Source organism: Catharus ustulatus, chromosome 16 (assembly GCF_009819885.2).
Source record: "Catharus ustulatus isolate bCatUst1 chromosome 16, bCatUst1.pri.v2, whole genome shotgun sequence".
Taxonomy (NCBI): Eukaryota; Metazoa; Chordata; class Aves; order Passeriformes; family Turdidae; genus Catharus; species Catharus ustulatus.
In genome coordinates, this window is record NC_046236.1 from 13710520 (window position 1) to 13724943 (window position 14424).

The following is a 14424-nucleotide window of genomic DNA, read 5'->3' on the forward strand; positions in this document are numbered from 1 at the left end:
CCTCACCATGGTCAGCAAAATGCCAAGAAGGTCACAGTGACCACTTGCCCAAAATTTCAGGCAAGAGCCAGAGTACAAGTGAGCCTCAATGACACTATTGAACATTGCTCTGTAGAAGTAGCCAGGGGTGCACTAACAGACCATTTTCCAGCCAAGTACTGCACCCTGGAAGTGCTCTTTATCCTTCATAGTCATTAACAGTCCTCACTCTTTGGGATTTGAACCCTTTCTGGGGTGAAAGCTGCAATTTCTGCTGGGCACTTACCTGGTTTGTGTGGCTCCAAGGATCCTTTGGAATCTGAAAGAGAAAAAATGAGACAGCAGCTCAGCCTTCACGCTCCAGCCAAAGCAGAGAGCAGCCCAGTGCCCCTCATGGCTCATGGACCCAGGAGGGCTCCAGGAGAGGGAGGCAGCTGGGCTTTGGGAGCACAGCCAAGCCTGGCCCCATCCCCGTTTCTCCAGCCACAAGAGGTCCCCACGCCATTAGTGATGTGCAGGACTCCCAAAAAATGTTCCCTGTCCAGAGGCTCCTTGACCCCCAGGGCACCAGCCCCAGCCTGGCCTTCCTGGGAAGAGCCAGAGCTGGATCTGGCATGGAGGGCAATGAAACCAGACATCCAGCAAAAGCAAGGGGTTAATCCCAGCAGGAGAGGGGATTCCCCATCCACAACAAATGAAAAAAACAGACATGAGCTGACTGCCAGCCAGCAGTGAGCCCCTCACAAGTCTGGGCTTGCACAGACTGAGGCACCAGGAGTGACAGGCAAGAGGATGCTCTTGTTCCCCTCCTCCCAACTCCAAACAGCCCTGAGATAACACCCACAGCTGCAGAGGGAAACGGGGCTCAGGCAGGGCCAGGACAGGCCAGAAAGCTGCAGGTGAAAATTCCATCCCAGCTCCCTGGAAAATAAACTGAGCCCAAGGGGCTGAAAGTGCAGCAGCTGAGAGCATCGAGGTCCTGACCCTGCCAGGAGAGACAAGGGGCAGCTGCACTTTGCAGCTCAAGGTGCTCTGGCTGCACAGAGCTGCAAGATCCATCAGAAAGCAGGAATATCAAGGTGTGCTGCAGGCACTGGGCTGGGAGCAGACAGCTCAGAGTGGCCTTGGACAGCCTTTCAGAACAGCTCCTACCTGCCTGGCTGCCGGGAACAAGCGTGTGGACAAAGTCCAGCACTCCAAAGGCTTCCAGGGAAGGGAGGGGAGAGCAAGGAGCTGGGATTTCAGCAGGAGATGCAGCACCATGCAAGAGCTCAGCTGCAGCAGGACAGAAGGGAAACACAAGTCCCCAGCACTGACAGCCCCCATCCCTGTGCCCTGCCAGCTCCAAGACAAAACAGGAGCCTGGGACTCACTTCTCCTGCCCTGTCCTTCCCCAAATGCAAAGCTCACTGAGGTTGTGGGTTAAAGCTGGTCTGCAACATACTGCAAAGGTCCCAACTGCAGCATCCCTCCCTGTTGGGATCTGCACTGACCAGTCCACACCCCCACCTTATCTGCCACTTTTCCTGCATCAGAGCTGAGCCATAAGCTCCAAGACCAGAACAGTTTCCATGATATGAACTTCCAGCTCAGTGAAACCAGTCAATGAGCCACTCCATCCCAAACTGATCCTGCTTGGATGGAAATCACCAGAACCATGTCAAAGAAATCACAATTTGTGAGCCTGCAGGGCTTCCCTTCCCCATCACCCAGCCAGCAGGGCTGGAAGGGGTTCCATGAACAGCCCCACACCCCCACCGATGGCACTTTGCAAAATACCCAGTTGAATAACGACGGCAGCAAATGTGGAGCCAAAGCAAAGATGTTGTCTGTGAGTTCAGAAATGCCTCCCATTCCCACTCCCAGCCTCTCCTACTCAGTGTGGGAGGCCAAAATCTAGAAACAGGGGTCCCCTGAGTCCTTCTGCACTCAAGGGGAGCTTGCTGTGGGCACCATCCTATCCTGGTGGATTTAGCTCCGTGCTGAGCATTCCACCCCCAGGACCTGCTCTGAAACTCAGGCTGGCCTCTGCTCCACACACAGCAGTTACCAGCCAGACCTCTACACAAAATCCCCCCGTGCTGGCTGGGATTCTGCTCCATCTGTTTGCTCTCCCTCTCCCCAATTGCCATAGTAACCCTGCAGAGCAGGCACAAAGCGCCTTCTGTGCCACCAGCAGCTCCCCTGGCACCACAGCCGTGACTCACAGGGCAGCAGCAGAGTCCATGGGCACCCAGGCCAGGCTCCTGCAGGATGGCCCCAGCCCTTCCTCAGCCCTTCTGGCTGCAGGACTGAGGCTGGAGGGAGCTGGGAGCACCCAGTGTGGGTTGGGAATCACAGGGTGCCTTGTCCAGTGGAGCCCAGGTTTGCAGGCAGGATTTGCAGCATGGGGTATCAGGGCAGCAAGGGACAAAGATTCCCTGTCCAAACCCCCTGCTCTGTACTGGAAAGTCTTTTGATGTGCACTGGCCATGAACTCTACTGTCACAGGCACCCAGACTTCCCAGAGCTGGAGTCAGCAACCATCCCCTTCCCAGCCCATCCTGCTTAGCCCCAAAAAGCATTTCCTAGCTCCAGTGTGAAAAAGCACTTATTAAACCAGAGGTATTACACCACCACTCCCAGGCTCTGCCTGGGCCACCTATGAAGGGTAGAAAACCCAGCTCAGCCCACACCTGCAGGAATAAAATCAGCCAGGATGCAGCCCTGCAGCCAGGGAAGCCGAGGCAGAGGTTGGATTAGTTTGTTACAGATCTCCTAAAATTTGACATGAGATTTCCAGCTCCCAAAGGCTGGCCTGAACTACTCCTTGCTGCATTGCTTGTGGCACCAGTGCCTCTCCCCAAGGAGAATCCATGCCTTGTTCAGGGTGAATGAGAGTGCAGGAAAAACCAGGGAAGCGAATAGAAAAAGGGGAAAAAAAAAAGAGAAGCAGAAAGGCAGTGGGATGGGCATGGCATGACCCTGCAATTCAAGCCCTTCAGTGGCAGGGCAGCTTTTGCCTCCAGCCCCCGCAGGCAGCTGCTGTCAGCTCCTTCCCACTGGAGAGTCCCTGGCACTCTCTCCTACACTTGAGACTCAGCACAATCCCTCCCACATTCGGGATCCCGGGAGGGTCGGTGCAGGAGGAATTGCTAGAATGTGCACAACTGCTTGTGTCACCTGAAAACCCTGGAAACACTCCCCTTTCCCAGGGCACTGGGCTCTGTGTCTGCAAGCACAATTCCCCCTCTAGAGATCCCTCTGCAAAGGCCAAACGGCAGCAGCAGGACAAGGCAATCTGGGGATCCATCCTGGTTATCCCTGCGAGCTGCAGGGCTCTGCTGCCAGCCCCAAACCCATGGGATGGCACAGGAAAGGGCTGCCAGCCACAGACACACACAGCACAGTGCCCTGCACCCAGGGCAGGGGAAAATTAGCTGACAGAAGTTCCTGGTGCGGATGAAATTGCAACCCACGTGATGCTGCAGGCACGTAACTGCATCCTTTATGCTAAGAAAGAACCATTTCCTCCTAAAGAAAAAAAAAAAAAAAAGCCCAACGAGATTTTTTCTCATGCTATAACCACCACCAGTTAAGAGCCACCAGACATTTCCTGGAACTGCCTAATTCAACAGCACCAACTTCAGCCCTACTAAGCTGCACCTCTCCACGGGAGGTTTTTCCTTCCCACTCCGCTGGCATGGGCGGAGAGAAATGAACAGGACAATCTAAAGAACTGCAAATAAAACTATTTGCCTGAGTCGACCTTTGAAATTAAACCTCACCACTGCCTCTGGCTGCAGCCCCAGGTGAAGTCCTGGGCACTGGAGGCTGCTGTGAGAGCTGAGCTGCTTTGTTAGTGCTGGGGGAAATGTTTGGGATGCATCCTGGTTCTCCCCAATCCAAGGAGGAGAATCAATTGCCATGGAATAGGGCAGAAGGCTGGAGGGTGGATCCCAGCCCTGCTGCAAAGAAAGAGCTGGAACAAAAAAAAGCATCAAGGAAAAACAAAACCAAACCAAAAAAAAAAAAGAAGAAACAAAAAAGGAAATAAATTGGAGGGAGGGTGCAGAGCAGAGAGGGGAATTTGGGTGCTTGGTCATGAGAGCCAGCTGCTCACAGGCACACTTTGTGCTGTTTTCCACTGCTGGGAGTGGAAAAAGCTCTCAGTGGAAGTGGAAAAAGGGCTCTGAACCTGCCGAGAGCCATCACTCATCACATCAGCCCGCCGAGGTCCCGCTGCACAGGGACTCCTCACTTCTGCAAAACTGCCAGCCAGCAGCAGGAAAAAACCACGCTGCACAAAAAGCCCCTTGCAGCCCCAAAACAGCCCCAGAAGAGCCTCAGCCTGTGCTGAATCAGAGCTCCCGACTGGGCACCCACCCACCTTTCCCATGCAACAGGCAGGGCACAGGCACAAAGAGCTGCTGCAAAACCCTGCATCCCAGGAATGCCACTCCAACCGGAGCCAGCTTTACCCTCTGCATATTTTCCTTCAGACATGCTGGATTCGATTTTTTTTTTTTTTTTTTTTTTTTTTTTTTTTTTGCAATTAAGAGTTTTAACCCCGCCGAGCATGCAACTTTTCCAGCGCTTTAAAAATAAACCCCCAGCTGCAAAGACCGACCCCCTGCCCGAGCCAGGAGAAACAAACCCCCCTCAAAAAAGTTACACAGCCCCTTTTAGCACAAAAAAAAAAAAAACTAGCCCTTTGCTCTCCCCCACCACGTGTTGTGGAAATTGCAACATCTACCTTGCTTCTTGTCCATGGTTTCCCAGAAATGAAGAGCAGCGCCGGCACGCCTGGCAGAAGAGAGAGGGATGGGGGCGGGCTGCAGGAGGGAGGGGAAAAAAAAAAAAAAAAGAAAAAAATTCCCGCAGGATCCAGAGCACTGGCACTTCTTGCAAGCGCCGATGATTCTTTTTTTTTTTTTTTTTTTTTTCAGTGGGAATGCATGGCCTGAAGCACCCGCTGGTTTCACAGAGCCATCCCTGCCCCGTGTCCCCAAAGGGTCCCCAAGGCTGGGAGCGGCTCTGGAGGGGAATTGGGGAAGGTAGAGCCGCGTTCTCTCATCGGCAGCTGCCGAGGTTGGCCGGGCTCGGCTCCGATTACCCTTGAAAGCTCAACAGTTGTAAAAACTGCAGCAGAGAAATAGCAGGTGACGTCAACAGGAAACTGGTGGGGAGCCAGCTCCAGCTCCGGGAGCTGCTCTGAGCTGGATGGCCACGGAGCATCCCGGTGGGACATCCCCTTCCCACCGCCCCAAACCCCACCGGAGGGACCCCCTGCTCCAGGACACCCCCCAGGCTCTGCCCTTTGCACGGGGAGAGGTCACGCTGTGCTGCAGGTGACGCGCTAATTGCTCCGCTGCTAACAACTATTACCACAACAAATATTGAAATATTGCTCCGTGACAATGCCAGCAGCTATTCCAGGGTGACAGCCCAGATGGCATCTCTGGGAGCAAAATGTTAAATTGCTGCATGGGCTTGGGTGGGAAACAGCAAGGGAGAGTGGGAAAATAAAAGTATTCATTTCTCTCAAGCACGTGCAAGAAAAGCCATGGCCAAGGATTGCTGCTGCTCTTTCCCTTTCCCTCAAAACCATTCCAGCACTGATGCTCCTGATCAAAGCCAGGCTCAGCTCTGACAGGCTGCAGTTTTGTTTTCGATTTCCCTGTCAGCCTGGAGGGGAGATACTGTACCAGATTCTTTACCTTAAACTAATTATAGAAAATCTAGCAGTGCTTTGCTCCCCAGCTCTCTCCCAACTCCAGGCTGTGCCGGACCAGGCTGAAAAGTCAGAGGTCAAGGTAAACGCACATACCAACATAATGAGTGGCTCTAATTTTAAATAGTGTTTATGTAAGCCCCAGAAGGACTGCGGAAGGTATTTTCTCAGGCTCATTTCCACTCCCAGAGTATAGTTTCAGGCACAGATCATCAGCACATAAAGGATGCTGACGCAGGAGCTGCTCTTGCAGATGGCACTGAGAGCCACCGGCACCCAGAGCAGAGCTGTGCTGCCCTCCCAGCACGAACTCTATTAACAGCTAATTCCCTCTCACCCAGACACAGACACCCCAAGGATCTTTGCAGACACCCACAGAGGCAGAGCTGCTTCGGAGCAGAAAGTCCCTATCCCAGCAGGTGGGATGGGAAACAAGATTTCCTTTGAATTAAATTTGGGTTTCAGCGCCCGAGGACCAAGGGTGGTGTAAAGTGGAGCTTCCTGACATCTCAAAAGCATCTTAAAAATAAACAAACAAGGAAGAAAAAAAAAAAAGAGAAGAAACAAAAACAAACCATCCTTTCAAGTTTAATGATTGGGAACTCTTAAAGGATTGCTGGTGCAATAGGAATAGCCAGGCCTGGAAAGACATGCACCATTATCCAGTATTTTATAGGGCACAGGTAATCCCAGGGGAACAAAACCAGCAGGTGTTTCACTGCTGTTAACAAAGCCTCCCCACCAGGGATGTCACCCCATAAAGGTGAGAGATGCTAGGAGAGCAAATCCTGGGGAGAATTCAGGCAGGGTTGGGAATGCCAGGGACAAGGATGGCTCCCATCCCTGCCAGCAGCCTCTGCCAGGGGGCTGGCTTCAACAAGGGGAAGAGCACACCCTCAAAAACAGCAATGAGCTCAAACAGTGCCCTGCCAACACTGGGCCCCTCTCCCCACCCTTCCCCTGTGGACACACAGCCCCTCCCGAGCCGCTTCTGTTCAGGCTGGGTCACCATCACAGCCAGGCAGTGCAGAAGGGGACGAGCAGCTCTGCCACGAGCAGCAGCAGTGTCCCATTTGGGGTTGGAAAGGAGCTTTTTATAGGCATGTTTGGGATAGACCACAAAATAAATGACTTCACCTATCCTGTAAGAATAGCTGCTGTCTAACCACAGGGACAGTGTGATTTTCATGGAATATTTCATTCCCTCTGACCAGAGACAAGCCCATGCAGCAGCTGGCTGCCCCATCCCAGCACCACAACTGCCTGATGGTGCCTCCCACACTTCTCCAGGAATGGCAGCAGCTTCCCTGGTCTGAGAGGAAGGCACTGCCCCAATCTGGGATGTGCTCACCTTTCCACACACATCCCACATGCCTGAGCCATGCACGGCACACACAGGCTGCAAACGCTGTTTTGAAATAAATCCTTTGAACTGAATCCAGTTGGAAAGGGAACAGTGTTATCTTTCTCATCCCCTGGGATGGGGCATGAGATCCTCCATGGCTGGGGACAATCAATCATTGCACCACCAGGACTCGAGCAGGATGTCACACCCACAGTGCCACCAGCTCTGGCTGAGACAAGGGAGAAGGATGTGATGTCCTGGTGCCCAGCGAGGAATTTGGGGATGGGCACTTCAGCCACAGATCTGGCAAGCAGAGGCATTGGCAGGGCCACCTCTGGGGCTCCAGGGCCACCTCTGGGGCTCCAGGGCCACCTCTGGGGCTCCCAGCCACACCCAGGCTCCGTGCAGGGGCCAGATAACACGGGGCAGCCCCGGGAGGATGTCACCGCCCAGCCACATTCCAGATGTATTTTTAGGTTACCTGCATAACCTCGAGGGCTGGAAAAAAACGTTTGATTTTGTCCCCACGTGTCAGCCTGCTCTCACCCAGCCCTGTGACAATGGGACACACGGGCTCCACTCAGAGCACATGTAAGCAGAGCCCAGAATCCCCTCAGGAAGCTGAAAAATCCCACCTGGCTGACACTCACACAGTGACATTACAGGACATGCCCAGCTTGTGCAAAACCTCTGTGCAAAGGTGGTGACAGTCACAGGGACACCTCTGCAGAGCATCCCCTGGGATGGACACCACCTCCTCTGCATCCTCTGCTCCAACTGGATTTTCCCCCCCAAAAAAAAATCAGTGGCTGAGGCTGCACCTCTTCAAAGCTCAGCTTTGCCATGAGACAAAGGTCTGGAAGGAATCCCAGCCCTGACACCCTGGGATTATCAAGGGAAGGTGAAGGAGACAATGCTTAGAGAAAAGTAAAGAACATACTAGGAAAAAAAAATAGAAGAAAAGGAAGAGGCAGAAGCATCATCACCTGTGCCCATTTCCTTGCCAGCAGGTACCAGCATCATTCCTTCCTTTGATTTCTCACTCTGTAGGCTAAGCTATGAAAAAATAAAATCTGCTTGGAATTGATGTGACTGGCTAGTGACAGATTCCTGATGGGAGAGAAAACTCCAACTGTCCTTGGAATAGATCAGCTTGACAGGAGGCACAGTGGGAAAGGGAATAGTTTGACTTTGTAATTGTCAGCAGTAACTCAACTCCAGCGTCAATAGACACTTTTTCTATCCAAACTGGCATCATTCAAGTATTTCCAGGTGTCCTTGTAAACTTATCAAGAGAGCAAAGTACTCCCCTTTCTGCTTATTTAAAAAAAAAACTGGAAAAGAAAGAATTTCTATCATCCTCCCTCTAATTTGCTTTGGGCAAGGATAGAGTGGTGTCATCTCTGCAAATGATGTAAGAGAGCAGGCACCTGCTATGAAAATGGAATTTATGGGGGAGAAAAAAACCCTTCTTGTTCACAGCTGCCTGCTCTGGGAGAGGGGCAGAAACAAGAGACTGACCCAGGTGCTTCCCTGGCCCACAGGATTCAGGCAGGACTTTCAAGAGCAGCATCTGCACTGGGAACAGGCCAAGCAGCTGCTCAGAGGGTTCACAGTGACATTATTCCCCCAGGGACCTGGAATGCTTCCCCACTCCCAGGGTGCCACCACAGCTCAGGTGGACAAAGCTGTGTCCTTCAGAAGAAACTCCTGACCCCAGCACTGAGCCAGCACCATCTCTGGTGTGCAGGAGCAGAAAAAACTTGGATTATTTCCTTTGGAGCAAGGCACTGCTCCAGCAGCTTACAGAAAGCAGCAGGCAAGTGCTGCAGTACAGTTCCCTGTATTTCCTGTTGTCCCACACCAAATTTTTGCTCTTTTTGGTGCATATTTAGTGTCATCCTTTCCCTGCTACAGGGAACCAGGCAGGAGACACAAATACAGAGAGCTCAGCCCCAACATGCTGGACCTGCATGCTGGACTCTTCCATGCACCTCCTGCTCTCCCTCCCATCACTGCTCCTCTGCCCCACAGGACAGACTACACCCACACTCCCAAATAAATCCCACATCCAGCTGGTCCATGAGAAATCACCTGTGAACATTTCCTTGCTGCAAAGTTTAAAAATGCCCCCAATTAAAGGCTGGACCACCAGCACACTGCCCAGCATCACCCTGCAGTGTCTCCACTGTAAGTCTATGTGAGGAAAACACTTATTTTCTGGTGGATTTGCCCACTACCCACAAGGCAGCTATTATTCATGATGAGGAAAAGCAGGGGCACCACAGGAAAGGTGCCCAGAGCTCAGCGCTGTTTTGCCACCGTGGTCCCACGTGGCCCTGGCAGGAAGGGCACAGCCGCTCCTCTGGGTGGCATTGATCTTTTTTCCCTTCCTCCTGTCACTCTCTCATATCCACCTGTCACACTGCACTTTTTCCAGTGTTCAGGGAAGCCAGAGTTGCAGGTTTTTCCTGGTAAAGGCAGATTAAAGAGCTGCCTCTCCATCCCAGGAAGGCAGAGGTCTCCCCAGCTGGGCTGGTCCCGACGCATCCGGCTCACATCCCAGCTCAAGAGCTCACTGTGACTCAGTGCAGCTCAGCCTGCAGCTGTCTTGGGGCACATTCAGGGCTTCCAGGAACCATTTGAGTAAGAGAAAAATCAGTTTTTAAGAATCTCCTTTCTCCCAGAAGAGCGAGCCTCACATCCGTGTTTTGGGGAAAGGAGCAGAGCGGTCCCTGCAGGGTGACGGGGGAGAGGAGCTGGAAGGAGATGTGTGAAACATCAAACCTGTCTGGGATCAAGGCAAACAGCCTGGCTCCTGTCCCTGGGATGCTTACACATGGTTTGCCTCATTGAGCTGAGGCTGTAAAGCCCCATGGGGAAAACCCGCAGTTACCCAACACAAAATCCTTTGTGCATCCAAAATGAAGGGTAAACTCTTGCATGTACACAAAGAAATCACACCGACAGGGGAGCTGCTGCAGGAAAAGCTGAGTGGTTTTCAAGCACACACAAGGCTGATAAGAATTAGAAATTCACCCACAATTTCTGCTTGGTTATTTCTGGAGGCACCTCCTCCAGCCCTCACTTCACTCTCACCACCCTTCAAGAATCCAGGCAGGGACAGATGTAATTAATTCCTGCAAAAAGCTGCTCTTGGGTAAGAAAGCAGCACCTGCAGAGCACAGCCCTGCAGGTATCCTGGGCTCTGAGGACAACCCCAGTACTGGCTGCTCCTCACCTCTGATGCTCAAGGATGATGCTCACAGCCAAACAATTACAGGGATCACCCAAAACCTGGGGAAAATGGGCTGCAGATGCTAACAGAGAGTGAACATGGGGAGCTGTAAAAGATCATCTAAAACACCCACCACATCCCTTGTTCTAGCAGCCTTAAAGCAGAGTGAAGCTGCTTCCAGACTTAAGGAAATCAGGTGGTGCCAAAGAGAGAGTTTGGCACAGGAGCTGGTCAGGTCCAGGTTGGTCTTCCAGCAGCATCACCCCCAACCCTCTTTCTGCACAATTATATCTTTTTTAAAATTTTTTTTTGACCATCACAGGGGTGGCACTCAGCACCACGGGTGAAGCAGGTGAGGATTTGGAGACCAAGGAAACCTCAGAAGTCAGCTGAGCACACGTGCACACCCACAGAGCTGTCTCACACTGCCCTGCCCCGTGCCAGCAGGGATTTTCTGGGGGGTTTTACAAACAGGCACGTGGGGCTGGGCCTGTCACCTACCCCCGAGCACTTTTCAGAGGTGCTTGGAAGATGACAAAGAGCAGCCAAAGCCACGTATCAGCACGAGATCATCTCAGCTTTGGCCGGGGTGCAACTTGGCAGCGTGTCAGGAGAGAAACCAAGCGGTGCAGAGCAGCAGGGGATTCTGAACTATGCAGAGCTGCTTTCCTCAAAAGCCCTGACCGTGAGCACATCTGGCCCTCAGCACAGGAGCCAAGTCATTTTTAGTGACAAGCTGCAAAGACATCCTCGTGTCTGCAGCACAACACACCCCTGCAGCCATGCCTGGAACGCTCAGGGCTGATTCAGAGGGGCCAACCCAAGGGCTGCACACTTTGCTGCTTCATCATCTCCCTCTCAAGCCTCAACTTTCCCACTCCCACACCAAGTAAAGCAGGATCTTCGTGCTACAGAAGAAAACTCCTCCGTTGTGCAGCGTGTTTGCCCTTCACCACCATGAACAGTGTCCTGCAGGGAGGGATGAGTGCAGCAAGAGGGAACATCTGCTCCAGCTGTGCCAAACGCCCTCCAGCCAGCAGGCTCAGGATGCTGCCATCTCCAAAGTGCTGCTAACACACCCCAGTGAACACATCCACAGCACCCAGCCCACTGCAGCACAGCCAGGCTGCTGCGTCAGCCATCCCCACGAGACCCCAGCTAGGAGGGAATTCACACTCACACACACACCACAGAGCAGTTTCTAACTGGCCTGCAAGCCCAGACAAGCTGACACACCCTAGATAACCCCGTCATCCTCCCCAAAACCACCCCCAGCACATCCACGTAACCAGCCCTGCGTGTTTATGATCTGTCAGACACATGACTGTCACCTGCCAGGCCCTGCAGGACAGCTTCTTCCCCTCCTGTCCCTCTGTCCTGCACTGCTGGTCCCATGCACACCCATCACCCATGGATGCTAAGGGAGGATGTGGCTCTTGGCACCACCAGAGATGCTGGCAGGACCCCATCCCTGCAGGGATTTATGCATTCCTCATGAGAATCCTCCAAGACTTTTAGGAATGAAATACAAGATTTAAAAGCTGCTTTTTCCTAAAAGGCACTATCACAGCAGGGGAGAACATTGGTGACAAGGGACACTTGGTGCTCAGCAGGCAGATCCCAGGGAGAAAAGGGTCCAAGCCATTCCCAGAGAGCTCCATCAGACACAAGCAGCTTGGCTGATGCCAGTGCCAAACCACAGCAGCCTCTGATGGGAAATTACTTGTATCGAGCTCTCTGGAGGTTTCTTCCTTTCCAAACCCAGATTTGTCTTTGGTGGTGGTGGTGAGAAGGAAGGAAGAGTGAATGCTCCACAAACAACTTCTGGTAAGTGTTGTCTCTTCCTCATCCTGCCTCCTCTTACGCTCAAGATATGTTTTTAGTGGAAATTTATCTTTAAAAAAAGTTTTTTAAAAATAATTTAAATTGAAATGATGAAGTTAAGGCTTAGAGCACAGGACAGATGAACTCAGCAGTGCCCCTCCCTGGGCACAGTGCAGCCAAGAGGATGGAAGCTGTGGCAGCTCAGTGGGTGCTGGAAAAGCTCCACTTCATCCTCACCTTCACCCCACTGCAGGTCCACAGGACAAAGCAAGGATTTTCTTCCTCCCCTACCCTAAATCCTGCCCTTCCCTTTGGCCACACTATAACCCACCACATTCCACACAAGCAGCACCTCTGCTCCAGCCTTTAGCTGGGCAGAGAAATGGCTGCAAGAGAAAGGAGCACACAGGGAGCCCTGTCCCAGCTCCACAAAAAGGGAGCAGACTCAGATCCACAGCAAACTGAGGCCACAAGGCAGCACTGTGACATCTGAGATTGCTGCAGTTGTGCCCTGTAATTCCAGTGTTCCTTGGGACAAGGAACAGGGGCACTCACAACGCTGCCACAGCACTGCCCCTGCACAGACAAGAGGCTGTGAGGAGATGGAATATCTCCCAGGTGGAAAAACACCAACAGAAACTTCCAGTTTCCATAATAAAAAAAAATCCTCTCTGCCCTTTCCCCCACTCCAAATCCCTGACTAACACTTGACCTGTGCTGTAGAGGTTTGTCAGCAAGAGGCAGCGGGTAAATCCAGCTCCCTACGTTCCCACAAGCCTTCCTGAGTCATGCCAACAAAACCCCAAACTTTTTGTTGATAGAGTAAAATCACCTCCCCAGCCAAAACAAGTTCTTCTCCCAGTTCTTTCCCCAGCAAACAGCCAGCCCAGACAGTGCCTTATTAACCAACACAAGCAAAAACCATCTTCCACCCAAAAACCACAGAGCCCCACATCTGCAGAGGTGTCATTTTGGGCCACAAAATCACCACTACCAGAAAGCTGCTCCCAAAGGGAAACTCTACAAAGCACAGATGAGTTTCCTCCAGCAACAACAACCTTTGCAAACAACAGAGGCAAACAAAGTCCAGCTCAGCCCTGGACCACAGCTCAGAGCTGGAAAATAAAGGGATCAGCCTTCAGCAAGATTCATTATTCACCAAAAGAAAAGCAGGGAAGCATCCCTCCAGGGAGGGAAATGGATTGCTGAAGCACAGCTAAATATTTATCAGGTCCAGCATGACATTTTCCAGGCACCTACCGTTATGCCAGCAGAGGAGGAAGGCAGGAGCAAAGTGCTGTGTTTTCTCTAGGATCATTACAATTAATTAGATTCGAGCTCCATGATGCTTCAACTAGAATTAAATAATGGCTCCCTGGGATCAGAGCTCCCACCCCTCCAAGCACTCACACCCTGGGAGCAACAAGCTGTGACTGCTCTGCCTGGACACGACAGGAGCCCAAAGCCAAAGTCCTGCTTCAGCAGGTCACGACCCACATGTGTATTTTTGGCAGAGCTGCCTTTTTTTGGGGATGGCAGCTGGAAAAGTGTGAATGGCAGAAGAGACAGTGCTGGATTCACAGACTGAATTGCATAACAGTGCTGTGCTCCCACGGAGGGCACAGCCAGGGCATGGCAGGGACACGTCCCCACCACTTATTTACCCACCCAGAATAGATGTGCCACAAGAACAAGCACCAGTTCATCCCCAGGTCCTGGCATTTCTCACTGCTGATTTTTCCAAGCCTCTGTGGCCAAGCAGAGCTGCCTCCCCAGAGGCACAGCCTGGCTCCAGACAGATCCTGATCCCTCTCCCCACCAGCACCTCTATTCCCAAAGGATGATGTCCCTGCTAAGGAAAAACACTTGCTTTTGAATTACTCAGGCATTGGTGCTAGGTGAGCCAGGACAGGACAAGCAGGTCTTCTCCCTCCAGATCCCACCCATGCACTCACCCTCCCTCCCTCCCTGCAGCTGCTTTTCCCAGCAAACTCCAAAATTCTGGCAAAAAACTGTTTCCCCACTGGCACACTCCTGTCTGTCCCTCCAGGACGGGCTTCTCAGGCAGCAGAGACCACTCAAGTCACAGTCCCAGTGATGGTCACAGGGATTTCCACATGCAGGGCGGGCAGAAGATGCACCTTGAGGGCCAGGGAAAAGGCAGCAGACTGGGTTTGTATCCCCAGAGTCCCAGACCTTGCACCCTCCACAAAGGCTGAAAATTCCCTAAAGCTTCATCCCCTCCTGCTTTAACCTCTGGGATACAACAGCATCCATTCACTGGAAAAGGTGGAAAACACACCCAGGCCCAGCCACCTGTTTCAA

At 52.3% G+C, this 14424-nt stretch overlaps 1 protein-coding gene across 2 annotated transcripts in view; it reads right to left on the bottom strand.

Annotated features, from left to right (window-relative positions):
- MAP2K3 (mitogen-activated protein kinase kinase 3) overlaps nt 1–14424 on the bottom strand; it is a 29318-nt gene that overhangs the window by 12674 nt on the left and 2220 nt on the right. Inside the window, exons 1-2 of one of the 2 annotated variants that reach the window (XM_033074380.2) lie at nt 4715–5103; nt 266–298 (exon numbers count right to left, since the gene is read on the bottom strand). In XM_033074380.2, coding sequence (XP_032930271.1) covers nt 266–298; nt 4715–4730 — 49 coding nt within the window. In that variant the 5' untranslated portion in view covers nt 4731–5103. Of the gene's footprint in view, nt 1–265; nt 299–4714; nt 5104–14424 lie in introns of those variants that run through there. The other variant, XM_033074379.1, reaches the window with a different exon arrangement.